Source organism: Crotalus tigris, unplaced genomic scaffold (genome assembly GCF_016545835.1).
Source record: "Crotalus tigris isolate CLP2741 ecotype Arizona unplaced genomic scaffold, ASM1654583v1 scf7180000019218.882973, whole genome shotgun sequence".
NCBI lineage: Eukaryota > Metazoa > Chordata > Lepidosauria > Squamata > Viperidae > Crotalus > Crotalus tigris.
Window position 1 is genome coordinate 835,705 of NW_024097440.1, and position 27,518 is coordinate 863,222.

A 27,518-nucleotide genomic window follows, 5' to 3' on the forward strand; every position below is an offset into this window, starting at 1 on the left:
CTTTCCTTTGGTTTACAGTCCTGCCAAGGTCATAAATGTGAGTACTCATGGCGAAGTTATTTCTTGATCAACTGTGAATGGTCACTAAATTTGAACAAGTTGTTGAACAAGGATTATCTGTACTGAGATAACCAAAGGATTGAAATAGAAAAAAAAATTCTATATAAGCAGAATACAAAGATATGTATTAAAAGAGCATTCTATTTTAATCAAACATAAGCATATTTACCCCAGTGTAAATTCCATCTACATGTGATAAACAAAGATAAGATGTTTGTGATGCTGTGGCCAATGCTTTATACCAGGGGTAGTCAACCTTGGCTCTTTTATGACTCGTGGACTTCAATTCCCAGAATTCCTGGCTCAGGAATTCTGGGAGTTGAAGTCCACGAGTCATAAAAGAGCCAAGGTTGATTACCCCTGCTTTATACAAACTAATTTTTACAACAAAGAAATCAATATGCCAATACTTGTGCAGATGAGGAAAACTTTGCTAAACAGTTTAGCATGCTATAATCACATAGTGTCAGACTCCAAAAACCAAGAAAGACACATTGTGATTCTTCCCAATAGATTTTTTTTATTATTCCTCATCCATAGACAGAATCTTGCCAAACTAAAACATGCTAACACCACATAAATCCTATGCTCTGAGAACGATTTGGGAGGAGCCATCTTTACCCTCTTTTTTGCACATAAAGTATCTGAACTTAGTTGTCTCTTGCCCCTCTGGAATACACCCTCTCTTCCTGAGAATCTGGACTCAATTCCATCACACATGGACAGATGTTCAACATAACATCATGTGACCAGAAAGTTAATCAGCTGACTTACATTTGGAGGAAGGAGAAAGAAGGACAAGTGACAAGATGTATGTGATGACAAAATGCAAATACTGCTACTAACATACGTCAAATATTGAGACAAAAGTATGTTAGAGGTAGGATTTGTATCATGATGTCATTGCATGCATGCTGTGATAGAATTTCAGACTGTTGCAGTCACCTGTGATCTAACTAGAAAATAATTCACATTAATTATTCAGGAAATTGATTAGTTAAAATTACCGTATATTCCGGCGTATAAGACGACTGGGCATATAAGACGACCCCCAACTTTTGAGAAGATTTTCAGGGTTTAGAAAGTCGTCTTATACGCCGGAAAATACGGTACAATATTGAATTTCTGTTTATAGATGAGCACAATAGGAGCTCCATTCCTTTGCTGCTAGAAAGCGAGTGTTGCCCACCACTGCTTCCCTAATGCTTCCTGAGCTCAGCTGGTATTTTTTTCCCCATATATTTTATTGATTTTTTAAAACATAAATCACTTAATAGCTGATAAACAGTGTGTTTGCTGGGTTTACATTTGTAAAGAAAAATTTAAAAGGGATTTTTGAATGTTTTGTCCTGCTGGCTGTGGAATTCTGGGAGTTGAAGTCCACATGCCTTAAAATTGTCAAGGTTGAGAAACACTGTGTTAGTGCTTATTTCTGTAAAAAAAAATAGGGCTGGCCACTAGGGGGCAGATTGGTTTTAAATTCAGAGAACAGCTACCCGGCGTATAAGATGACCCCCAACTTTTGAGAAGATTTTCAGGGTTTAGAAAGTCGCCAGAAAATACGGTACAATCCTGCAAAAATCTGAGCACCTTGAGAGGGTTCCACAGAGGTAATTTTTTTTCTATATTACTTGTCTGCCACCTAGTTGTCCCCTGAAGTTTTGCAGGTCAAGACAATTACCCTAAAATTAGTAGCCTTGAATTTGCTCAAGGATACTGGCTAGATTTACATACTGTGCTAAGCCAAAAATGGTTGGACTGGCTGTGCCTTAAGTATATTGTATGAACCCTGTCAAAATGTTTTAGGGCAGGGACACACAACTTCTATCAACTCAAAAGCTATACTAGACTTTTCATTATGCCTCAGCTAAGAATTATGGTAAATCAATCCACTATAATTTTTCATGTAATCTGTATCTGAAATGTGGTGTGTCAAAACATCCAGAAAAAAAAATTCTTTTTAAGTCTGACCCATTTGTGAGAGGATGATTGCCAGGCAATAGGATAATTTCCCCCCTCTTTTAATGTCCTTTATTCTTCCCCCTTTGTTTCTCTCAGTTCTGTTGAGGACTGAGCTGGAGGACTTCTTATATCGGCAATTTTTCTTCTGGCAGTGAATTGGCTATTTATAGCTTTCAGTACAAATGAAAACCACCAATTTGTGAACATAGAAATGATTACAGATTACAGAGCAACTCACAAAGCTGCAGCAAGTCAAGGATCAAAGAACAAAAAGTTGCATAAATAAATCTTTATGAGCCAAATTCATCACAATAATTTGGACTGTCAGATCTGCAAAAAATCCAGACCATCTCCAGAGCTCTCGTGGTAGAGATCTGATAATCCTAACAATAATCCCTAAAAATATGATCAGTACCAAAATGTTTTCTGTCTAAATATTAACCAAGTTGATGTAAATAAGCAAAATTTTCATTAAAATAACAAAGATACAAAAAGTTTCATTGCCTAGCATCAAGCCAGTTAAAATAGCTTTTTAAAAGTTAAAGGAGCCTCTCTCTCTCTCTCTCTCTCTCTTTTTCTCTGGTGATAATACCATGCATTTCACATCGAGAAAACCTTGGCCACAAACGTTAGTTTAAGGGCATGAGCAATTAACCAACAGCACCATTGGTACACCCTGCCCACTATTCCCTTTCACCTTAGTAAACCTGCTCTAACAAACACTGGGTCTTTTTGCTTACAGAAAAAGCCATGCAACTGAAATCAACTTTACCCTTTTCAATGCGGTTTGCTCCTGGCTGCTGGAGTAAGTGGCTTCATCCATGTCAGAATCCCCTCGGTCAGAATAGTCAGGGGTCTCTGCCATGCCAGTCAGTTTGGTTTTTATCAGGTTGGTCTCTGAAGAAGATCCATTCCTTTCACTGCATTTGGGAGGGCCCGGGAGAAGATTACTGCAACGTTGCAATTCCTGCTGGTCATTGATATGGTGCCCATAGCTGTGGTTGGTTTGGCTCTGGGACAGGCTAGCACTCTCGGTCCTGGAGTCTTGGGAACTGAGACTCCCACCCCATTTGCTTGAGCAAATACCAGATACACTTCCAGAGTTGGGTCTCCACTGACTTACTGGCCAGTTCTGTTCCTCTGAAGAGGACTCAGCCTCATGGTCTGCCCTCAAGGAAGTCTTTTTAAAGCATCCCTTTCTTAGGAGACTGGATGTTCCTAAGGATAAATGGAAACACCAATTATAAAATTATTGAATCACCTTTCCAGACACAGATGTGACAAAGATCACTATTTTTTTAACTTCAGCAACTTTAAGATGGTTGGACTTTTGTCTCCCAGAATTCCCTGGCCAGTAGTACCAGTTTCTCTCTTTACACATATCTTGTTATTCTAGGATTTAATATTTTTTGGAATTGTTAACCAAACCTCTCTGTTTTAATTTAATTAGGGAACTATAGTTATTAGTAATAAAAGATCCTAAATCATGACTTGATTTGGTTTATGTTTTGAGTTTTTTCCTCTGGTCCTGCTAGCCATTATTTGTTGATTCCCTAGAATAATTAATCCAGGATATATTATATCTTGCATGGTGGTTAGGGCCTATATGAAATAAAAATGTATATATTTGCACATATCTCAGAATGAGCCAAATAAACTCCACCCACACTTCAGTTATTGAGTCAAAAATGTGCATTCTAAAAGGAAGGGTCAATAAGAGAATTTATAAGCCTGAAAACAAATATAAAATAGAACTTCACATAAATTTTGAAAATCAGAGAATTTGGGGATTAATTTGACACCAAGTCTACAGAGGTCTCTCATGCTTGGAAAGCCCAAGGGACTCTTCCCTTAGTGACATTTCAGCTGGCTATAAAAATAATTTGTTCCATCTTGTTTATTTTGTCTTGATATGAAGTTTTTAGCTGCTGTAATTCTAGGTCTTTATTTTTCCACTTTTATTAGTTCCATTCTTCTTCTATTTTGAATGTTATTGTCTGTTTCAAATTATCACCATTTGCCTTGGCAATTCCACATGCCCACCCCTGTCATCTGAGCCTAGGGCTAAGTTCAAGTATTTGGATATACAAAGAAAAAACAACAACAGAATGATTCAATCGCCTTGAAAGAAGTTGGCCATCCTGTGGCTATCCTTTCAGAAGGATCTTGCTCTTTTTTTCCTCTCTTTTTCCATCAGAAAACCATCTTTATCAGCTGATTAGGTCAGATGTTTATTGGCAATATTTGTACTGTAGAACCTATAGCTAAGGAGCCACTTACACAAATGGTAACAAAGGCCGTGCAGTGCTTTTGAACACAAACTGGGACTTCAGAACAGATGGGGATATAAATATTACACTTGCCTGAAATTCCTTAAAGCAAGTCGTCTGTCTTTTCCCGCAATTGTTAATAGCTGTGGAGGACAGCCACGCAACCTTATCAAGAAGTAGCTGCTTTTGGAGTTACAAGTAGTTCTCAACTTACGACTGATCATTTAGTGACCGACCTACCTGAAAAAGGGAATTTAGGACCTGAATCTGAAATTCTGATGGTCAGACATTTCGGGCACTCAGTATCACATGACTGCAACTTATGACAGATTTGTTGAAAAATGGCACTTACATCCAGTATTGGGCAAAAGTGTGCCATAGTGAACACTGGGTCACTTAACAACCACAGCATTCTCACTTATGACTATGGTATTCTCACTTACAACCGCTGCATTCATTTAATGATCACCACCAAAATGTCATAAAAATCAGGACAGTCATGTTTTATGACCATTATGACTAGCAACCATACTGAGTGGGCTCCATTATAGTTATTTATTTTATATTATTTTATTTTATTATCAAACTCATTGGCTGCCCATCTTACCACTGGGTAACTCAAGGGATATCTAAATAGGTAGGTGCTATGTTCGTGCACTACTTTTTCTAAGCCAAAGGTCTGTACAATGCTAATATGGGCTCATTTAAGCCCTCTACCACAGAAAAACATCTGGAAGAAGGAAAATACTGATTACAACAGAAGGAACTGCAGGTTGCTATATACAAATTGCTAACCTAGAAAAAAAGTTTTATTTTGGGAAATACCTTTAACTGATCCATCCTTAGGCTGAGAAACGACAAGGGTCACATTTTCTGGAGCATGCTCAATAATTTCTAAAGCTGCAAGATGGCTGACCCCTTCCAGACTCACACTGTTTACTGAAATCAGACGATCTCCTATGCAGATGGATTAAGTCACAAATTAATAATCCAGAATAGATATTTCTAAAGTTTACTGTCTTCTACTGATATTTCCAAAGTGTATCATTCATTGCATTTTGCAAGCAAACATTCTTCCAAACATAAATGTTATTAAACTGGAGCAGCAAAACATGGTAGACTCATTATGAAATGTTGGAGAAATGTATTACACACATCAGTAACAGAAAGAATAATATGCATGTGATTAATTTTCCTTATAAGAATTTGAAATTCTCCAATCTTATGCAGAATAAGAATTCCAAAATGACAATTCCCATTACCAGGACCACCATTTGGTATGTCAGAATGACTCCTTTTTATGAGACTAGTAGGTGTCCTTCTAAAGCCATTATCACAAATTCATACCACAGAATTCGACAAACGGTAGAGCTGGAAAGAATGTGCAGTATAGAATCTGTCTTGCAGATTACTAGTGTTCAGTGTTTTCAGAAGAGATTCACCAAATCTGCAAGCTGGAGTTCATTTTAACATATTTGTGTGTCAGAGAATTGCGCAGCAGGTGCCCAAATGGAGCCAGAGACACTGACAAGAACTTGTAGTTTTATATACATAAATATATTTTACATCTATATATACAGCAAACAAGATAGGCACACTACATCATGAGGTAAATCATCAGGGCACACAGAGCACACAGAAGAAAAAGGCGGCAAAAAAGGGAAACTCCCTCTCCACACCCATAGCAATCAATTACAATGCAGATTGCCTCACACAGGAGCCAGACAGCACTCTCCAACCAATCAACTATAGCTGTGTGTTCTGGCTCATTGTACAACCCCACTGTTCCAGCTACTGAATTTAAATATCTTAACACTGTGTTATACATCTTATCTTATTAACAATCAAATCTATTCTCTTTAGTGTGGAAACTTATAAAGGCCAAGTGAGCATTCTTACAAATTGGCAGTTTAAATAACTTCAATATTTGAATATGTACAAATACATTATTAGAAAAAAAACACCTTCAAGCTTTATAGTCCAAATAACTCCAGTAGGCACAGAATGAAGATTTTTATGAAGTCAAAGTCTCAGAGTCTAGGAATATATTGGAAAACTCTGATAAAGACATGACTACAGGCTTAAATAGTTTATTCTTCATTTCTTTTTATCTTACAAATCTGTCATCCTTTTTCTAATCATATCACCATCAATCAAGTAATTGTAAAGTAAGAATGTCAACAGACTACTACAGTTCCATTGATTTAGAGCTGTAATAACCCTAATATTTATTCATATACCTCAATCTTGATCTCTGTTTCTATCATGTCTCTATCTCTATCTGCATTTCTTAATATAATTTCCAAACATTAGCCAATGTTCAAAGTTATGTATTAAAATATTACCAAGGATGATACTGGAAGTTTTAATATGAAACATTCAGGTAATTTCATTTCAGGTAATTTCATTTTATCTATTATCTATCTATCTATCTATCTATCTATCTATCTATCTATCTATCTATCTATCTATCTATCTATCTATCTATCTATCTATCTATCAAATTTTTATGCCACCCATCTCCCTTCTAAGGCGACTCTGGGTGACAAGTTATAAAACAAATAGAAAAATAATTAAAATAAATTAAAATATTAAAACTATGCAGATTTCATACTTCTGTGTTCATTTTAAAAGAAGAACTGAAGTGTAATCAATTCCTATTTTGTGGAACATCACCTGGTTTTAATGATCCTTGCAAATCAGCTGGTCCCCCAGGAGTTACTGATTGGATAAAAATTCCAAGATCAAATTTTCCAGTCTTCTCACCACCAGTTATCTCAAACCCTGTTAAAAATAACTTTTTGGTTATTCATAGCAATATTTCACAAACCAATGGCTTACCCTTTTATTACTTGTGGTTTGCCAAGGTATTTTTCTGGGTAAAAACAATGCCCTCAAATATCCTAAGATTAAAATGGATCTCTGTTGAATTGCCCTAGTAGGCAATTCTCTTATGAGTGGCCAGTGTTGGTATCTAATTGCTTTCCCCAATGTAGGACTCTTCAGATACCCGGAGACTACATACTTGGCTCAAGAAATTTAGGAAGATGCATTCAAAACACATTTGGAAGGCACTGGACTGAGGAATGTCTAGACTGAAACATCTGGATTCAAATGTTATTGGCTCCAAATTGCTGGGTTTGTTATATATTAGCTCTTTGTACTACACAGAACTGTGGAAACCACCAACACCACAAATATAATAACAACGGCTATCTTAGATGGTATCTACGAAAAGTTTAGGACTTGTTTGGATAATGACTGAAAAAACAGAAGAAATTATTTGGGGCATCACCTTTCTATGTAGTGCTGGCCTGGGCTGTTCAAATATTGCTTATATCAGCTACTAGACATGTTTATTGGATACCTTTTCTCCCTAGTTTTTGATCCTTAAAGCCTGAATAGAAAATCCAGTTGCAAAATATCTTTGACTTATTTGTGTTGGGTACAAGCCAATCATCATTGCTTTACTGTTCAAAACATGACATGAAACAGCCATCCCTAATCCAAATGATTTTTAGAGCATAACTCTCAATATCCTTTATCAGAATTCAGATGCCAGAGATAATAAAAATTATAATTCACAACAGAACGAAGAAGCTCTGATTAGGGAAAATCGGAGTAGCACAATTTTCAAATTTCTCAGTGAAAAGAACAAAAGTCATTTGATGACAGAACTAATGGAATATGCTCCTTGAAGATAACTTGGAAGCTTTAGCTGTTACAAAATCTACAACTGTATCTCTCCACTGAAGTCAACCCAACCGCTTGGATTGTGTGAGAGAAGCAGTTGTCTGTCTTCCAGTTTTGGATGTTGGGGGAGGACATGAAGCCTGGGGGTACCATTTTCCATATTGGGGCTGGATTTCTGGAATGCTTTCTTATTGGGGGTTGATTAGCTCCACAATTATTGGCCTTATGGAAACAGCTGAAGATGGGCATTTTCTAAAGGGTGTTTGGGTCTTGATGTAGTTTGGGGTTCTATATGTAGAGTATTTTTTATCATTTGTAATTATATTATTGTCTTTTTTAATAAACATCTGAGACTCTATTTATGATTGTGATGGGAAATATATTTGAATAAACAAACAAAACACAGATATTTGGGCAAACTGGATATTATGGATATCTCAACCTCCTTTGAAATTGCTGCACTGATCGCTAGAATGTTCCCAGGCCCAATTCATAAGCGCTTTTTAATTTATATTAATTTTGAACTACTGTACTATAATTCTTATGATATTGTTACTGCATGTTTTATTTATCAGGATGATTCCGTCTCCGTTTCCTTGTGCATACCATCCAGAGTCAGTCAAATTGGGCAGTTTATAAACATGCATACATACATACACACAAACATATATGCATAAGCATCAACTTCTTTTGAAAGAAAAAGGAAAAAATATATCTTTTGCCTCACTACAACAATAAGTTTGTGTTAATGACTCAAATCTCAGGGATAGTTCTAACAGTGAAAACCTCTCTTCAATACACTGTGCAATCTTCTTGGTTTTTTTTTTTATTTCTGCATTTATATGTAATTGTTAAAGTAACATCTACTTACCTAAGCCATATTTTTCATCTTTGTTCAAGTTGATCAAGTTGACCTCCCTTTCTGGTAAAGACACTATATTCTTCTCTGTTTGGAGACCATCTGCGGACCAAAGCAACAGCACGTTTTTTAAAAATAATACTGAAATATAATAAGACAAATTCTATTTCTTAGCTACAACACTACATAAATCAAGCTTCGTTTCAATTCATTGTACAATTAAATCTTCCAAAAATTCAAAAGGAATTAATGGTGAGCTTCAACTCTACATTGACATTTTCAGAATGGATATGGAAAAAATAAACATCTTCTTTCTACATGAAATATTAGGGAGGTAATGAACATTTAAGAAACTGAATCATTCTGATCCATGACACAGCATGCAAATAGCGAATGAACCAAGTTTTCTTGCAATGCATGGAGACTTAAAAACTTGGACATTCTATTTTATCTTTTTGTAGTGTTTCCCATTTTAGGATTGGGGCGTATCAAAAGAGGAAGAATTTTGTTTTTCCTGCTTCTTTTGTTGAACCAATGTAATTCTCATTGCATAGATTATTTATATGGGTAGATGAAGAGAACTCATTCATAGGATGACTCATTTCTCAAAGACAAAACGTTTCATAACATCATATTAGCAGCTCTGCTCCTTACCTACTTGGGGGCAAGGTTACAACTTCAGTACAAAAAAACTCACAAACTCAGTTTGTGTTATGGTGCCTGTTTTATAATTTGAACCTCTTGCCTCCCTGCAGAAATCCACTTTTCTGAATGTTGTCATATCAAGAGCACTCTTGATGTGTAGGAGAAATCCCATTACTTTAAGAAATTATGTCGTTTGGTACTAGTAATAAGGAATGATGGGAATTTTTTTACATATATGCAAAGCGGCAGGCTGATGAAGTCTGGTCTTAAATAGCTGGACTTACAATGTTAATATTTAGTTAGAATGCTTTCGTCAAGATCTAGAATTGGTTTTCTCAAGATCTAGAACTTTCTCCATAGTTTCTTCTATCTGGTGTAATAATTACCCATCCCAAGGGTTTTTAGAGACCTTTAAAATGTTTAATTTTGTCCTTCCATCAATTTTGCCTATCAACTGACTTTTTATACATATATTCTGGTTTTTATTTTACTCCATGTTTATTCTGAAATATTACTTAAGATTTATTGAAGTGCATCAGGATTCTCTGCAATTAGCAGTGATATGGAAGGGTGTTTAATAAAGATGCATTTGTTTTTATATCTAAATCATCTTTTAATCTTTTACGACAGCCCCATAAAGAAAGTTGTAGCCTTTATACTTATTGTAGCAAAGAGAAGCTAAGGGAACAAACAATACAGGTTACCATACCTATTGGGCTAAAATATAACACAAAAATTACCACTGTAATAAATTTGGTTCTCTTTTTTTGTAAGAAAGAGTTGCAATACTTTGGGACTCTCATCAGTTACTTTTTCTTGAGGTGGGAAAAAGAATAAATTAACATTGGTTCCAAAAGAAATGAGCAAACAAAGCATTAAACAACATTAGCATTCTCCCAAATAGTTCAGAACAAATTCACAATGTAAGTCAATTGTTAATAGCCAACTAGAAAATTGCTTAGGCTTCTAAATTGCACAGTACAATTGAACTGAAACCAAACAATGCTGACCTATTACAAAGGCTTGGTCTGTATCTTCTGTGGATGAAGAGTCAAATTCATTTTTCTTTCTTTCTAGGCTGGCATTTAAACCTGCATGGGAGTCTGAACTAAAAAAATGGTTGAAGAAACAGAGTAGGAAAAAAAAGTGAGGAAAATAGAAAGCAGAAGAGAACAAAGGAAAAATGTAATAAAATAAAGATATAAGCTAATATGGTACACAAAACAGGCATAAAAATGCATACTTCATATCAAAGAATATGCTGGCAGAGATCTGTGAAATGTGAATAAGTTCAATTTATGTGCGTGGAAGCAAAGCACATGGAAATCAGTATGAAAGGCAGCCACAAAAAGAAGTTTTTAGCATGGTGGAATGAAAATGAATCCTGCAATGTACATGAATGCAGTTCTTGCTTCCCCACAGTGGCTCCTGTTCCTACATCAGGAAAATTTCAGCCACAAATGGTTGGTTTTATAGTGCTGCAGAAGTGCTCAATGTCTCACTATTAAAAAAATGAATCTAAAAAGGAAACTTTCCTTCCCTTTGGCCTAATAATACCAGCTGCTTAATACAGTTTACAGACTCCTGCTTTTATATCTGTAAAAGAAGTCTGAGATTATGTTTAATATCTACAGTTAATTGTCCTTAAAAGTTATCTATACTAATTTCCCATTAATACACAATATTTTGAAATGCTACCACTTCCACAGGGGGGCTCCTAAAAAAATTACCATGGTTACATTGCAAGTATTTTACAAGGAAATTCTTCTCATATATTCGTTTCCCCAGATATACACAATGCTTGAAATCAATTCAATTCAATTTGATTTATTGCGATCAAAGACCAGCGCAGGTAATAGACAAATAAAATTTAGGATAGGGTTAAAATACATTTGCAAAATAATGTATCATATTAAATCCATGTTATAGCCTATATTAAATTAAATTAAATTATATCACAAACACTGATTTATATTAAGGAATCTAAAACTACACCAAAGTAAAATAATGCTTGAAATTCCAAAGGTGCTTTTTCAAGAGGCAACTGGACTTTCTTGTTTTCCTATGAAGACGTTTCGCTTCTCATCCAAGAAGCTTCTTCAGCTCTGACTGGATGGTGGGGAATGGAAGGATTTATACTCCTTGCAGACAGCTGGGCATTTGCATTCTTTTAGAGCGTCATTAAGGCCACTTGGAGGTCAATCTGTATTCTCAGGATCACATGAGATGTGCAAATGGGTCTGGAGCCTTTATATTCTTGCAAGGAATATAAATCTAAATTTATATAAATATAAATTCTCCACCATCCAGTCAGAGTTGAAAAAGCTTCTTGGATGAGAAGTGAAACATCTTCAAAGAAAAACAAGAAAGTCCTGTTGCCTCTTGAAAAAGCACTTTTGGGACAACCATGACCTGGATGATTGAGAATCTTCATAGACGGTGTCTGAATTCCTACCATGAGGTTCAAAATTATGCATATTATACATATGAGCAACCAACTTTATCTCCTCTGCAGAAAGTACCTATTCAGCAACTACCATGAAGCCGGCCACGTTAAAATCAATCCCGAAGAAACATCCTTACTTGTTGAGTTTTGCTCCTCCAACCACTGATTCGGTATTAGATTTTGGCGCTGTTTGAAAGATCTTCTCCATCAAGTTCTCCATTTTCCGTGATGAGGAGTTCCCAGAGGTGGCAAATTTTTTCCGAACGGGGCTGACCAACACCTGGCTCTCTGTCAAGTCATGGAAAGATTTGCTCATAATTTTGGGTCTTTCCTCCCATGACGTCTTCTCGTTTTTGTCTCTGGAATATCCTTGGGCAGGCTGGAAAAGGGACAATTCTGAATAGGAGAGTCTTTTCAGAATCTCTGCTTGTACTGTTGATGGCCGGACAGCAAGCCTGTTCAATGTGCTGCTGGCCAGGCTGTTGGTACTGATGGCACGTCCCATGTTAAATCCTTTCACGGAATCAGGATGGAGGCTGAGACTCCTAAGGGATGCTCTTTCTGCAAAGAGATGGAATTGGTTTATGCACACAATACATAAAAACAATTGAAATATTTCTCATTTAGATAACACAGGAGAGATCAAGCTACCATCACAAACCCAGCACTTATGCTTGTCCTCAGCACATTAAAAAAATTTGCAGCATCCCCATGGTCATATGATCAAAATTTGGATGCTTGGCAAATGACTGGTATTTATGATGGTTGCAGTGTCCTGGGGTCATGTGACCACCTTCTGCAATCTTCTGACAAGCCAGATTCGCTTAACAACCATGTTACTAACTTAACAATTTCAGTGATTTACTTAACAACTACAGTAAGAAAGATCATAAAATGGAGCAAAACAATTTCATTTACCAACTGCCTCACTTAGTGACAGGAAATTTGGGCTCAATTGTGGTCATAAGTTGAGGACTACATGTATACATTGATATATACTTCGAAAAGCATGCTTAGAACTGTCTATTCTTCACTTTGAGGAAAATAAGCCTTGCCCCAACCCCCAAATCTGGATGAAATGAAGGAGGTCACTTTGAAAGTCTACTTGGATGTGCATTATTACAAAGGGTAAAAAATATAGTCACTCAGGTCGAGCACAAAAAACTGTATTGCCGGTACTTAAAAAACTAGCTACTAATTTTGTTCTTGGGAAATCTATATACTACTAAAACTCTGGTTCCCATATACTTTAACTGGTGAAATAGTATCATAGGGCAGGGGTAGGCAACCTTGGCTCTTTTATGACTTGTGGTCTTCAACTCCCAGAATTCCTGAGCCAGCATGGCTCAGCTTGGAAACTCTCCCTTTCCCCTCAGCATGGCTGGCTCAGAAAATCTGGGAGTTGAAATCCACGAGTCATAAAAGAGCCAAGGGTCATAGGGCAACCTTTTTGAATCAAGGTACTTCAAGGTATTTAAAGAATGTGTACAAACTCTGGGACCCATGATTCTCATAAAATTGAAATTTGGCAATTTTTTACGAAGCATTTTATGATATAAACATGATCATAAAACAGTTTATGGCATAATACAAAATGAAAATACAAAATTTCCTGTGCTGATGTTTTAACTGTGCTATATAGTCTAACTTGGGCTATTTCAAGGCAGATACATCTCTGAAGGCTTCCCAACTTTTCCCATGAGGGCAGTGCATTAGAGGTTCTGTCATTGTTGAAAGCATTGTGGAATATTATTTTAAATAAAAAGATTCAGTTGAATGAAAATACTATACATTTTAGAGCCTTAACTTTAAAGTGTGTGGGAAATCCTTTTATCTATTGGCAAGGATAAACTCGCTGCAGTTCTTAAATCCTCTGACAGCTTATAATGTCAAAGGCTGTCATTTTCAGATTCCAGAAATTATGATGGAAAGCATCACAAAATGGATAGCATCCTCTTTTGCCAATGCTGCTAAAATAGCAACTGCTAATCAAAAGATTTCACAAATCTCATAAATTTTCAGCAATCCGATTCCTGCAACTCCTGCCCCAAATTGGGCTGAACAACGGTCTGGGTTGAAAAACATATTAATACAGTTTATGGCACAGCACATTTTAGGGTAAAGCAGCACTTGGATAAAGCCAAAATTCCAGAGCAGACATATAGGATCAAATTGAAAGGCTCTTTAAATGTTCAAATTTACATCTTTTCCCTTTTATCTAGCTGGAACATGTTTGATTCTTTAAAGGCCTTCTAGTAACACTTAATCTTCAGCTAATACTTGCAGGTTTTTGACATTATTCCAAAAACAATTCTCTGTTTTTTAATCTCACTGCTCAATGTTATACCACGACTCTCCTTATAAAAAGTTAAATAAACCATCATCTCCTCCTCTAAACTGACTCTTCATATCCATGTTCTCTTGTCCCCTGGGCTGTATGTTTTTTTGTAGGGAAGAGGGAGGCATATGCAAAAGCTGAACTTTTTCTCCGAGCTATTTTTTTCTTTGTTAGTTTCTCAGTCATTACAGAATAATAATAATAATAACAACAACAACAACAATAATAACAACAACAACAACAAGGATGAAGATGCACTGAAATTAGTATATCAGGAAGGCTTACTGACTACTGGAGAGACCAAACTGGCCTACAAGAAAGACCAAATGAAGAACAGAATAGAGGCATGGGAAGACAAAGCACTACATGGCCAATACATGAAAAAAATAGCTGGGAAAGCAGATAATAATAAAACCTGGCAATGGCTAAGAGCAGGAAAATTGAAGAAAGAGACCGAGGGACTAATTCTGGCTGCACAAGATCAAGCCTTAAGGACAAATGCATACAAAGTCAAAATTGAGAAGACAGCAACAGACAGTAAGTGCCGCCTATGCAAAGACGCTGAAGAAACAGTGGACCACCTGGTAAGCTGTTGCAAGAAGATTGCACAGACTGACTACAAGCAGCGGCATGACAAAGTAGCAACAATGGTGCATTGGAAGATCTGCAAAAAATATCATTTGCCTGTAAGCAAAAACTGGTGGGATCATAAAATAGAGAAAGTCATAGAAAATGATAAAATTAAACTGCTCTGGGACTTCAGAATTCAAACAGACAAGCACCTGCAACATAACACCCCAGACTTAACAATTGTCGATAAGAAAGACAAAAAAGTCTGGATAGTGGACGTGGCAGTGCCTGGAGATAGCAGAATAGAAGAGAAAGAACTGGAGAAGATAACAAAATACAAAGACCTACAAATAGAAATAGAAAGACTGTGGCAAAAGCAAGCAAGGGTAGTACCAATAGTAATAGGCTCCTTGGGTGCAATCCCAAAACAACTGGAGCACCACTTGAACACCATTGGCATTGACAAATTCGCTATTAGTCAATTGCAAAAGGCGGCCTTACTAGGAACTGCTTCCATCCTGCGACGATATCTGTAATACCATCAAACATCCACATCTGCCTATCCCAGGTCCTGGGTAAGGACTCGATAGGTAGACAAAATGCCAAATCCAGTCTGAACATCTGGCTGACTGTGCGATGATCCATAATAATAATAATAATAATAATAATAATAATAATAATAATAATAATAATAATAATAATAATAGTTGGAAGGGACCTTGGAGGTCATCTAGTCCAACCCCCTGCTCAGGCAGGAAACCCTATACCATTTCGGAAAAATGCTGTCCAGTTTCTTTTTAAAAACTTCCAGTGTTGGAGCATTCACCGCTTCTGGAGGCAGGTTGTTTCACTGGCTAATTGTTCTAACTCTCAGGAAATGTCTCCTTAGTTCTAGGTTGCTTCTCTCCTTGGTCAGTTTCCATCCGTAGCTTCTTGTCCTGCCTTCTGGTGCTTTGGAGAATAGCTTGACTCTCTTTTCTTTGTGGCCACCCCTGAGATATTGGAACACTGCTATCATGTCCCCCCTCGTCCTTCTCTTCATTAAACTAGACATACCCAATTCCAGCAACCGTTCCTTGTAGCCTCCAGTTCCCTAATCATTATGTCTGGAAATTTTCTTATTTGTATTATCCTAGCAGTGGCATGGTGGCTCAGTGGTTAAGATGATGAGCTTGAAGCCGGACAACCGGCAGTCCAGGTTTGAGACCCGAGTGCCATGTATAGGGGTGAGCTCCTGACCTTGCCCCAGCTCCTGCCAACCTAGCAGTTCGAAAGCATGCAAATGCGAGTAGATGAATAGGTACCACTTCAATGGGAAGATAACAGCACTCCATGACTTCATGACCGCGAAAATGTCTAGACAGCACAGGTTCAATGGCCTTCAAAGAGAGATGAGCATCAACCCCTATAGGCGGCAATGACTACGGAGTGAAATCTGCAGGGACTCCTTTTACTTATTACCTTTAGCATGTATCAATATGTGCCAACAGTTAGTGACAGGTGAATGCCAAGATTTATCTACAGCAGAGGCCCCCAACCTTTGGGGCACCAGGGACCGGTTCTGTGGAGAGAGGGTTTCCCAAGGACCAGAGGGGGCGTGGTTTCGTGCGCTGCCTGCATCAAGCGAATGGGACTTTGCTTGTTTGTGCGGGCTGGTTTCTGGCCTGCTGCGGACCGGTGCCAGTCCATGGACCAGGGGTTGGGGGCCCCTGATCTATAGTATATCAACTTCATTGAATGCTGATATTTTACAGGTACAAGATGTCACATGTTAGTTTGGTTCTAGGTTCAGGGAAAAGTGGGCTTGATCCAGCAGGTACTGAGTCATTACTCTACCTAGTCCTCAGGGACTAGGACTACTTTCCCAATAGATGCTATCCGGAAATGTTGGACTTCAGCTCTCTTAATCTTTTAATTAACATGCCAAACATTGCTATGTCATGAAATTGTGGTTCCGCAAGTGTCTACCTCCGAGAAATATGTCATGCATATTTTAAGAATAAGTCTTGCAGAGAGGAATTACAACTCAATTGAGAGCAGAGAGGATGCTTTGTATGTTTCAAGTTTCACCTTCATTCCTCAGCATTTCCTGATAGCACAGCAGGGAAAGATCCTAGCCTGAGGCTCTGCAAAATTGCTGACAGTTGATTGACAACACTGGATTAGATGTAGCAACAGTCTGACTGTAAGTAGTTTGACTGTAGGCGAGGTTTGTTTTATAGTGGCTGTTCTCAAGTTCAACAGGTTTAGTCTGGTTAATGGTTAGACCACCTAGAGAGTCAATGGAAGTCACTTTGTATTATTCAGTGAGGAAGGAAAAAATAGAGTATGTGCTCAGAAATAGACCACTATTTTAGCATATTGTTAATCTGAAGATGAAAGGGGAATAGCACTCAATTTTATTTAACCTCTTTTCATCTAATTTAAATCTCTTTAAATCCCTTTGAACATGTGAAGCAGTGAGGGGATTCGGGGAATTCATATTTGGGATAACTGATGATATAAACAAACCTTAGACCTACTTTAGGTGATATACTTTTTTCAATAAACTTCTAATATGAGTGAACAAAGTAAAATACCGATTGGAATTATAAATATTTGTTTTGGAATGAAAAACTGGATTTTTAAATCACAGATAGGGAGTCATAAACCTATGAAATATTCTTTTGTCTTGCTGAAATAATCAAGTAAACTATCTGCTGTTGTCTGGACTACCACTGATAATAGAGAAAACACTACTAGACATACAATTCAACAGAAAGTAATGTTCTGTACAGGTAGTCCTCGACTTACAACAGTTCATTTAGTGACCGTTCAAAGATACAACGGCACTGAAAAAAGTGGCTTATGACCATTTTTCACACTTATGACCGTTGCAGCACCCCCATGGTCACATCATCAAACTTCAGGTGCTCAGCAACTGATTCGTATTAATGACTGACACATAATCACCTTCTGACAAGCAAAGTCAATGGGGAAGCCAGATTTACTTAACAGCCATTAGCTGCAGCGATTCATTTGACAACTGTGGCAGGAACAGTTGCAAAGTAGGTTAAAACTCACTTAACAGCTTGCTTAGCAACAGAAATTTTGAGCCTGTCCGTTACAGTCTCAAGACGTGACAGTCGTTAAGTGAGGCACCCAGGTGATCACCTCACTTAATGACTTCAATCCCTGCCCTCCCCACTGTGGTTGTTAATCAATCACACAGATTGTTAGTGCAAAGGGAAAGTGATTCAGCAAAGGAACAGCCACCGAAGACATTAAAACTGGTCCTTTTTTTTCTACAGTTTGTAATATTTTATTAGATTATAGAATAAAATACAGAAATACGAAAGCAAATAGTAGAAAACAGTGGTGGGGGGGGAGAAAAATGAGGGGGAGAAGGGAAAAAGAACAGACCTCCTCTGTTGCGGTAGAAAGAAGCATTAACACTCAATCTCAACTTTTTACTTTTCCATAATATAAAATAGCCATTTCTATAACCACAAATGAATCTAATCCGTAAAACCCAAAATCCCTCCCCTTTTTTTTCTTTAGTCATCAAGTTTTTGACACCTTGCTAAGCACTGGTGGTACTCAAATACTGTCATGTCCTAAAAGAGCCGAGGTGGCGCAGCAGTTAGAGTACAGTACTGCAGGCCACTTTAGCTGACTGTGTTCAGCAGGTCAGCGGTTCAAATCTCACCGGCTCAAGGTTGACTCAGCCTTCCATCCTTCCGGGGTAGGTAAAATGAGGACCCAGGTTGTTGGGGGAAATGTAAATATATATATATACATTGCTTACTGGTGTACACCGCTTAGAGAGTGCTTGCACTTAAAGTGGTATATAAGTCTCATAAATAAATAAAGTGGTACAATCTGTGAAAAGGTCGAAAAGCCCTGCCTTAGGTTAACTCTGCGTCATTAGGTCCAGGAAATCTGCAGTCCTAGCAAGTACACAGATGCTGTTTCTTACCAATTTCCTGAGCATCCTGGTTGCTCTGCCTGGCTTTCATCTGGAGCTGGAATTTGTGCTGTGCAGAGCAAACCTGTAACAAGTATTGGCAGGTCTTGGTTGTATCTGTTTGGAACGTGTGCTTTATACCATCCGATGTGTTCTGCAGCGTTATCTTTCTTTTCTGCAATATGACAAATATAGAATAAAACAGGGGTGGGGGGGGGAAAGAACCCAATTTCCAGCTTGAGAAAGATACACTGTTCAAAACGAAAGAAAACCTGCAGCGGGAAAGCAATCCAGCTTGATTGAAAATACTGTGTATTGAAAATACTGATTACAGCAGTGTTTCTCAACCTTGACAATTTTAAGACATGTGGACTTCAACTCCCAGAATTCCACAGCCAGCACTGCTGGCTGTGGAATTCTGGGAATTGAAGTCCACATGCCTTAAAATTGTCAAGGTTGAGAAACACTGCATTACAAGAAACCTGAGGTATGAAATCCTTGCGTACACTCATGCATAGGGAATTAAATGTTTTGCTCAATGTGCAAAAATACGTAATTTGGATGTTTTGAAAATGTTTAAGTAGTCATGCTGGGCTAATACAAAGCTGTTTGGAGTACAGCAAATGTATCAACTTCCAGATAGGAGATAATCTAATGTGGTCACCGCCCTATGGAAGAGACCAAGCTACCACAGTCCAACACTATATCCATCACTCTCTCATGTCAGCATAGGATTCCAGCTAGAATAGAATAACAGAGTTGGAAGGGACCTTGTAGGTCATCTAGTCCAACCTCACGTCCTGCTACTAGCAAGCAGACAATCATCATCACTTCACCATTCAGAACAAAATACAAACACTTGCAATTAGCAAAATCCTGTATAGAGAAGCCATAGGACAGTGATGGCAAACCTATGGCATAGGTGCCAGAGGTGGCACTCGGAGCCCTCTGTGGGCGCACGTGCCGTTGCCCCAGCCTTGCCTCCCCCCATGACCCCCTCCTCTCCAGCAGCCCCCCTGAAGGAGAGTCACCCTCGAACGTGGCCCACACGGAGCAGCGCAGCCAAGGACATGGCGGCCAGGCAGTGTAGACAAGACTCTGCCCTCACACCCCATCATGCAGTTGATACTGCAGGGTGCGGGCAGAGGGTGTGGCCATCATAGCACTGCTAGGCTGCCTGGGCGATCTGCAGCGGCCTGGAGGCAGTGAGTGGTCCTGTGGGCAGGCGGAGCAGGGGATGGGGGGCAGAGCAGAGGCGGGGTGGGGGTAGTGGAGTGGGGGCGGGACCAGTTTTTGGGTACTTGGTCTCTAAAAGGTTCGCCATCACTGCTATAGGAATAGCAGATACTGTTTATATCGATTTATCCATACAGGTAATCCTTCACTTATAGCTACTTATAGAGTGACTGTTCGAAATTACAACGGCACTGAACACTGTGACTTATGTCTGGTCCTCGCCCACTGCAGCATCCCCATGGTCATGCCATCACAATTTGGATCCTTTGCAACCGACATGTATTTATGACCGATGCAGCACCCCCAGGGTCCCGTGATGACCATTTGTAACCTTCCTAGCCAGTTTCCAACAAGCAAAGTCAATGGGGGAAGCTAAATTAGTTTATGACCATGTGTCTTACTTAACAACTGCAGTGATTCGTTCAACAACTGTAGCAAAAAAGTCATAAAATCAGGCACGATTCACTTAGAAATTGACTTCCTTAGCTGAAATCTACATGAAATTTCTTATTCAACCTATAGATGTGTTAGAAGTACAATTCAGAATTCCAGGCAACTTTAAAGAACTGTTTTTATATTAGTGACCTGAAGCTGTAAAACAGAGGAAATGTAAGACCTGTTTTATTTAAACCTTTGCCCATTGGACTTTTTAAAAAATATACTAAACCATGTTTCCAGAGATCATGTCCTTGCTCTTTAAGGTATGTTTGGTATTAGTTTGATTGTGTTTTGTACATTCAAGAAAAATAGGTTCTTAAAGTGCATTAGTGCAAATTCTTGTTGAAGTTCTCACTGTATGCAGAAAGATAGTATACTAAGAAAGCCAATGCATTAAGTTTGGGATGAGCAATGATTTTTTGAATTAGAAGATTGAGATATCTACATTCCCAAATGGGACAATCTTAGAAGGAACACACGGTGTGCTTTCTCCATTACTGATCCTGCTAGATCAGGGGTGTCAAATTCAATTTCATTGAGGGTTGCATCAGCACTGGGGTTGCCCTCGGGGGGGCCGGGTGAGTATGGTCAGGGTGGGTGCGGCCTACTGGATGGGCATGGCCAGCTTTACATTGTTCGCATCAAGGGTGCCTGTGAGGGCCTGGGCAAAAGTGGGACAGATCTGAGGGTCTCTGGAAGAAGGAGGTGGGACCGGGGCAAGCATCAAGGCATGGTCCATTTCTTAATTCCACACAAAGGGTGACACCTCCGCAGCATGCACCCAGGAGGCGGGGCCGACACGGCAGGGGCTGGTTCCTCGCTGTTTCTAGACAGCCTTGTGGAGCTAAGACTGAATGCGTTTCAGCATAGATGGCCACCACAAAATTGTACATTGGCTCCCAGCCAGCCTGGGCCAGGACCAAGGCAGAGAGGGCTGTTCCCTCATCCCTTCCAGGATGGCTTCGTAGGCCACATGAAACCACTTCGCGGGCCGCATCCGGCCCCCGGGCCTTGTGTTTGACATGTCTGTGCTAGATGATATTCTTTTGTTAGATGGAACCATATTCTGTCCCAATAGCTAGCAGCCTTGGCAAACTTTCTCCTCTCCTGAAAATGGGCTTTTTCATCACAGTCCGAATCATCTGGTTTTTATTACTAACATATTTACTGCACACTATGGAGCATCTTATATCATCTTGGTTCTTTGTTATGTTTGGCACACCATTATTTCAATACCGTAGGTAACTCAGCTGGAGTGGGGAGAAAGAAAAGAAAGGCATTTAATGATCCAGTCTGCAATTTTTTTTATATATATATATATATAAAATGACCAACATACACTGAAGGAAATTTTCTTTGTTTCTCTCCACGGGAAACGAAGGACAGGCATTCGGGCACCATTGTGAACTTCAAAAATGATAACTCCTTTGGAGCAAACTCCCAGCAGAATTCCGGTCTGAGATTTTTTCTCTGGCAACACACGATGAAAATGTACACCATAATTTGTCAATCTTTGGCAAATCTGCCAAATAGAAGAGAGGAAATCAGAGAGACGAAGAAGTGCATGATACTTATTTTGAGAACACCGTGAGATCAAAATGATTTTTCGTAGGTTGTCTTTGAAGTTTGCATTACAATGAAGCTGGTTACACATTTTATTTCTTAATTCCTAGATTTGATGAACAAGAACGTGCAACCTTTTACTGACTGAGAGCCAGATTTAAACATTTTGGGGCAAGATGACAGCAAATTGCTTAGGACCTTTTCTACAAATGGGCTGGTTTAAGGATTTTCTGTTATCACTTAGATTTCTTTATTTCTTGCGGTTTTCTTTTAGATAGTCTTGAACCTCTTTTAGGTTTATAGTAAAATTGTGCTGAATTTCCTGCAACAGAACGATGAGAGAGTATATCCTGTTTCAACTTTCAACAATTCTACAGAGGAAAATGAATTCCATGTTGCCAGTCTTGCAAATTGTGCATTATTGCGAGTTGTGCATTTTTATCTGCTCTTTTTTAAAAAATCTTTTTGTTACAGAACCAAATAGGCAAAAGGGAATAATTGACTGGGTTTAAATGTTTCTGTGACATGATTAACCAGGTAAAGTTAGCTTACCTTATTTTTGAGCTAGTTTTACTTTAACTATAATTAGCTGATATAATCAACGGATCCCTTTTTAGCGTTCCAAAAAGCAATAATCTCTCCACTGACACAATTAAACATGTTGTGGAAAAAGAGGGTTTGTGCGCTCATTATTTATAATGAGATCTTAGTGAATAAATATATATGAAACCCCTTCTTAACTGCAGACTGCAGGGAACGGTAACCACCAACCTGTATACAAGCATATACCCACCAATTGTTACAGATATATATTCCGGGCCCTGTTAATTTGGATGGGTTCCCAGCTTTTTTGAAAGAGGTAAGATTCACTGCCACTTTCATTAGGATAGGAAAACCTTTTATGAAAATACGTAGAATTTCTAACCTTCAGAAATTCTATTTCAGCTTCTTTTTCAGAAGCACCTCCATAGGTGCTATGCAGCTTTGGCAATTCTTCTTTCACATTGGGTAGCTTCAGATTCTCTATCACTCTTGCTGGCAAATAGTGTTCTGTTCTGAAGTAGGATAAGCCATGTACCTGCAAAGGGAAGCATCACTGTGTAAGCCATAACCCTGATCCCAGCTACCTGTAACTGGATGCTCTGCCAGTTCAATAATGGCTGAGTAGCATAATCACAGGTGATGCAGAATATGAGACAGCTTCCTTGGTGACCTCTACACCGCTGCCAAAACCTTCCTACCAACCATTTGTCCAGAATGAAACCTGAGGTCTTCTGCTCAAAAGCAGGGGCTTGGACTAGAACAGTGGTTCTCAACCTGTGGGTCGGGACCCCATTTGGGGTCGAATGACCATTTCACGGGGATCGCCAAACAACGCAGTCCACCATTTCCCCCCCCCCTTTTCCTTAGCTGTGCTACTCCCTTTTATTCTATTGGCTTTTGAAAGCCAATAGAATAGACTCTCTTGAATAGAGTCTAATTCTATTGGCTTTCAAAAGCCAATAGGAATTGTCCAGGCTGTCTTTGCCCTGCTGAGCCCACCAAAAGTCCCATTCTGCAAATGGTGCTGCACCAGTTGAGTAGTCCTCGACTTACAACCAGTTGGGGTCATGGCATTAAAAAGGTTGAGAACCACTGGAGTAGAAGACCTCCAAGATTCTTTCCAGTGTTGTTATTCTATGTTCTATGTTCAATCATCACTCCTAGACAATGACTGTAACATAAAATAAGATCCAGATATCAAAAAGTGATCAGATCTTTCTGAAAACTGCAAGCCTAGGCTTTTAAAGAACATTTTTGCACTGATTGCAGGGATGTTAAAGATGCTCAAGAGCAAGCACAATTTATTACTTGAATAAGTAAATAAATTTATGCTGGTATGCTGTAATGAATAAATAAGTCCTCTAATAGTCCATTATGTGCAATGTTTATTCTACATTTAAGCAGCCTGGCTGATGTCTTTCTTCAACTATTCACATCTGTTAATAGTTGGCAAAACTTCTTAAGTGTACTTTACTGGAGCTATTATAGAAACCATTTTTCTTCTGATATTTGTACTATTTGCACAAAATCTAATTCGCCCGTACAAACCTGATTACAGAACCAAGATGCTTGTGGCTTTTGGAAAGGCTTTCCTCTAGTTAGTAAGTTAGCAGGTCAAACTATAAATACAACTAAATGGAGATAAAATGCTTATCAATAGCTAGGATTCTTTCAACAATCATCAAGGCAGTTATGAATCTTTTATGCTTGCTTTGATTTCCTTTGTATATCTCTGTGGTGGTTATAATCAAATGAAGTAGGAAAACAAAAGCATATCTACTTGTCTATGTGCCTGATGGTGGGGCCAAATATTTAATTCACCTTTAGACGTTTCTTGAATCATGTTCTGGGCAAACCCAGACTCTACATGCTTCGCTATGTAGGTCATCACTTAAAGCAGGGGTCTTCAAACTTGGCCCCTTTTATGACTTGTGGACTTCAACTCCCAGAATTCCTTAGCCAGGCACACTTGCTGAGGAATTCTGGAAGTTGAAGTCCACAAGTCATAAAAGGGCCAAGTTTGAAGACCTCTGACTTAAAGCATAACTTGTACAGATCAGAAACTCATATTTTTAGAGTGTATAGATGAATTCAAAATAATTACCCTCAACAGAGGGAAAAAGCTACATCTCTGAATGAACATAACTATTTATGCCTCCTTCTATCCACAAAACTGCTCACACCTTACTCTGCACTGGTCTCAGGTGTGTCCAACATTAGACCTTTCATTCATTTGAAAGAGATCATTTGTGGAATTTCTGTACAAGTCCATATCTGAAGAAATTTCAATGATATTATGAGAGCTTTTGCAACTGTGACATGATGATGGTTTTAATAGTTATTACTTTATATGGACCAGAAACCTTAAGCAGTGTATTAACAACTTCTGCAATGGATATCAAAAAAGTAACTGAAGTCAGACGTTTGAGAAATAGTTGCCTCATTATTAGTTAAATTAGTGCATTAATGTTTAGTTATTATTTTCTTTTGATATAAACAGGAAGTCTCCCAGTCCTTTTACCATTACATTTGTTCCATAAAATTGGATTATTTTGGCTTCAAGCCTCTAATTGGGAGAAGATATTGATCTGAGTTCTATGGCTACAAACCAATTCAATTTGGAAAACCTTTGAATTCTTCTCTTCTGCTTCCCAACTGCACATCTACTGAACCTTGACATTTATGTACTAGCCAAACCATCCGAGATGCATTAAACTATAAAATAAGCATAGAATTAGGAGGTTGCCAACAAGTGAAAAATCTCCTTACTTCCTCTTGGTAATCTCCATATTCTGCCTGGAGGGCCAAAGAGGCCAGCAATAAGGCTGTTTCATCATCACAATGTACCTTCTCTTCAAGGAGATCTTTCCTTAACTGTAGGTAGTACTGATGATATGTCAATGTGTGCCTGGAGCAAATCAAAAGAGGTGAGAAGAAGAAACAAACAGGTCATAAGATGTGGAAATAATGACTGTATGCAGATTAGCTCAAGATGATTTATTTATTTATTTATTTATTTATGAGACTTATGTACCGCTTTAAGTGCAAGCACTCTCTAAGTGGTGTACACCAGTAAGCAATGTATATATATATATTTACATTGCCCCCAACAATCTGGGTCCTCATTTTACCCACCCCGGAAGGATAGAAGGCTGAGTCAACCTTGAGCCGGTGAGATTTGAACCGCTGACCTGCTGAACACAGTCAGCTAAAGTGGCCTGCAGTACTGCACTCTAACTGCTGCGCCACCTCGGCTCTTTTTATGATTTCCTTTTATGCAACGGCCCTTTCGTACGACATGGTTAACCGGATCATGGGGAAACAGGTTGAATGTATCATGTGAATGGGGGTTTTTTGGCCAGGATTTTAAATGTTAGTTGATTTTAGTTTTCATTTTACATCTCAGCCTTTATATTATGTTTTACATATGATTAGATACTGTAGTGCACATCTGAGCAGAACCCTGAGATATAAATTACATGAATGAATGAATGAATGAATGAATGAATGAAAGAATCAATGAACAAATCAATCAATCCATCAAGGTCTTGTAGCAGGTATTTCTACAGCACTGCAGATGTTCAAAGCACATGACAAACAAAGGTCAACAATTCCAGGTCTCCATGGTGCCATTTGGAAAAACTTGGAACAATCTTCATTTTCACAATTATGTTCCCCAAGAGAGATTAGTCTGGCTAGACTCTCCAGATCAGAACTGGGTTTTTAATTTACCTGGTAAATGGTTCAAATGCAATAGCAATAAACAAGCAGCATGAAAATACTTTGGGCTGGCAGAGAAATATTTAGGTATTCCACCACTACATTTGCTCTATTGCAGGGGTTCTCAACCTTGGCAACTTTAAGACTTGTGGACTTCAACTCCCAGAATTCCTCAGCCAGCAAAGCTGGCTGAGGAATTCTGGGAATTGAAGTCCACAAGTCTTAAAGTTGCCAAGGTTGTGAACCCCTGCTCTATTGCCTATATGGAATTCATGCATATGCTAGCATGGAACTCCTGACAGGCAGGATATTGTTAACACAACACAGCATGTTGGGATCATCCCTTTGCTGCCCTTTCCCTTCTATCCAACTAAGGAATAGAAAGTAGAACAGGATCATTGTAATTGTGTGTGGCTTGTAGAAAGCAAGACTACTTGGCAGAAAGTTGACTTCCCCAGTAGAACATGGACATGGTAGAAGAATGATTTTAAAACACAACACAAATGTACTCACTGAATGAGACTAATATCATCCACAAAGAACTTAATCCGGAAGTACAAGACAAAGTTTACTGTGTTTTTATTCCTTTTCTTGGATTCTTCTTTCCAGCCATCAGGAGCTACTTTAGTTAGCTTCAGCTCTGGATCGATGAAGAAATACTCGTTTTCTGTCATCAAAAGGTAAATCAACATAGAACATTCATAAGACAGGACAGCTTAGTTGCTCTGCTTTGGTGATATATCCACAAGCAGTCTCCCAAATACCTGATTCTATTTGTTCAACAGAAAGAAATCAGCCTCCATCAGAGGAATTTAACTGTGAACAGCTGTGATAAGGATTAAGCTATCAGCGGATTCTCTTAATGAATGCAGAAAACAAAGCAAAGTGGATAATAGAAGGATTTCTGAGAGCCAGGGCAGGGACACATTCCCATCTATACATATTTACTACTGGCCTGATGAAAGTAAAAGTTTTCTAATGGCTGTCTGAGGCCCAAATGAATCATTCTTTAGTAGATATGATGGTTATCTCCTGGAATCCTCAGTAATGATCCCCAGATTAGGGGAAGGTTTACCTAGATATTCCCCCCCCCCCACCCTATTATCTCCTATATTATTTTGAATGATCAAGCTGCCAATTAATTTAATATTCTTTCCACTTTTACCTTTCTACCTTTACCCATCTGGATCAGGATATGGTGCCAGACTTCATATGGGGGCAAAGAAGGA

At 38.5% G+C, this 27,518-nt stretch overlaps 1 protein-coding gene across 2 annotated transcripts in view; it reads right to left on the reverse strand.

Moving 5' to 3' along the window:
• PTPN13 (protein tyrosine phosphatase non-receptor type 13) overlaps nt 1-27,518 on the reverse strand; it is a 66,248-nt gene that overhangs the window by 34,691 nt on the left and 4,039 nt on the right. For both annotated transcript variants that reach the window (XM_039361182.1, XM_039361181.1), the window contains exons 4-14: nt 26,803-26,956; nt 25,339-25,477; nt 22,952-23,104; nt 21,803-21,985; nt 18,802-18,964; nt 12,073-12,496; nt 10,500-10,597; nt 8,857-8,946; nt 6,969-7,076; nt 5,118-5,249; nt 2,795-3,240 (exon numbers count right to left, since the gene is read on the reverse strand). In XM_039361182.1, coding sequence (XP_039217116.1) covers nt 2,795-3,240; nt 5,118-5,249; nt 6,969-7,076; nt 8,857-8,946; nt 10,500-10,597; nt 12,073-12,496; nt 18,802-18,964; nt 21,803-21,985; nt 22,952-23,104; nt 25,339-25,477; nt 26,803-26,956 — 2,090 coding nt within the window. The remainder of the gene's footprint in view (nt 1-2,794; nt 3,241-5,117; nt 5,250-6,968; nt 7,077-8,856; nt 8,947-10,499; nt 10,598-12,072; nt 12,497-18,801; nt 18,965-21,802; nt 21,986-22,951; nt 23,105-25,338; nt 25,478-26,802; nt 26,957-27,518) is intronic.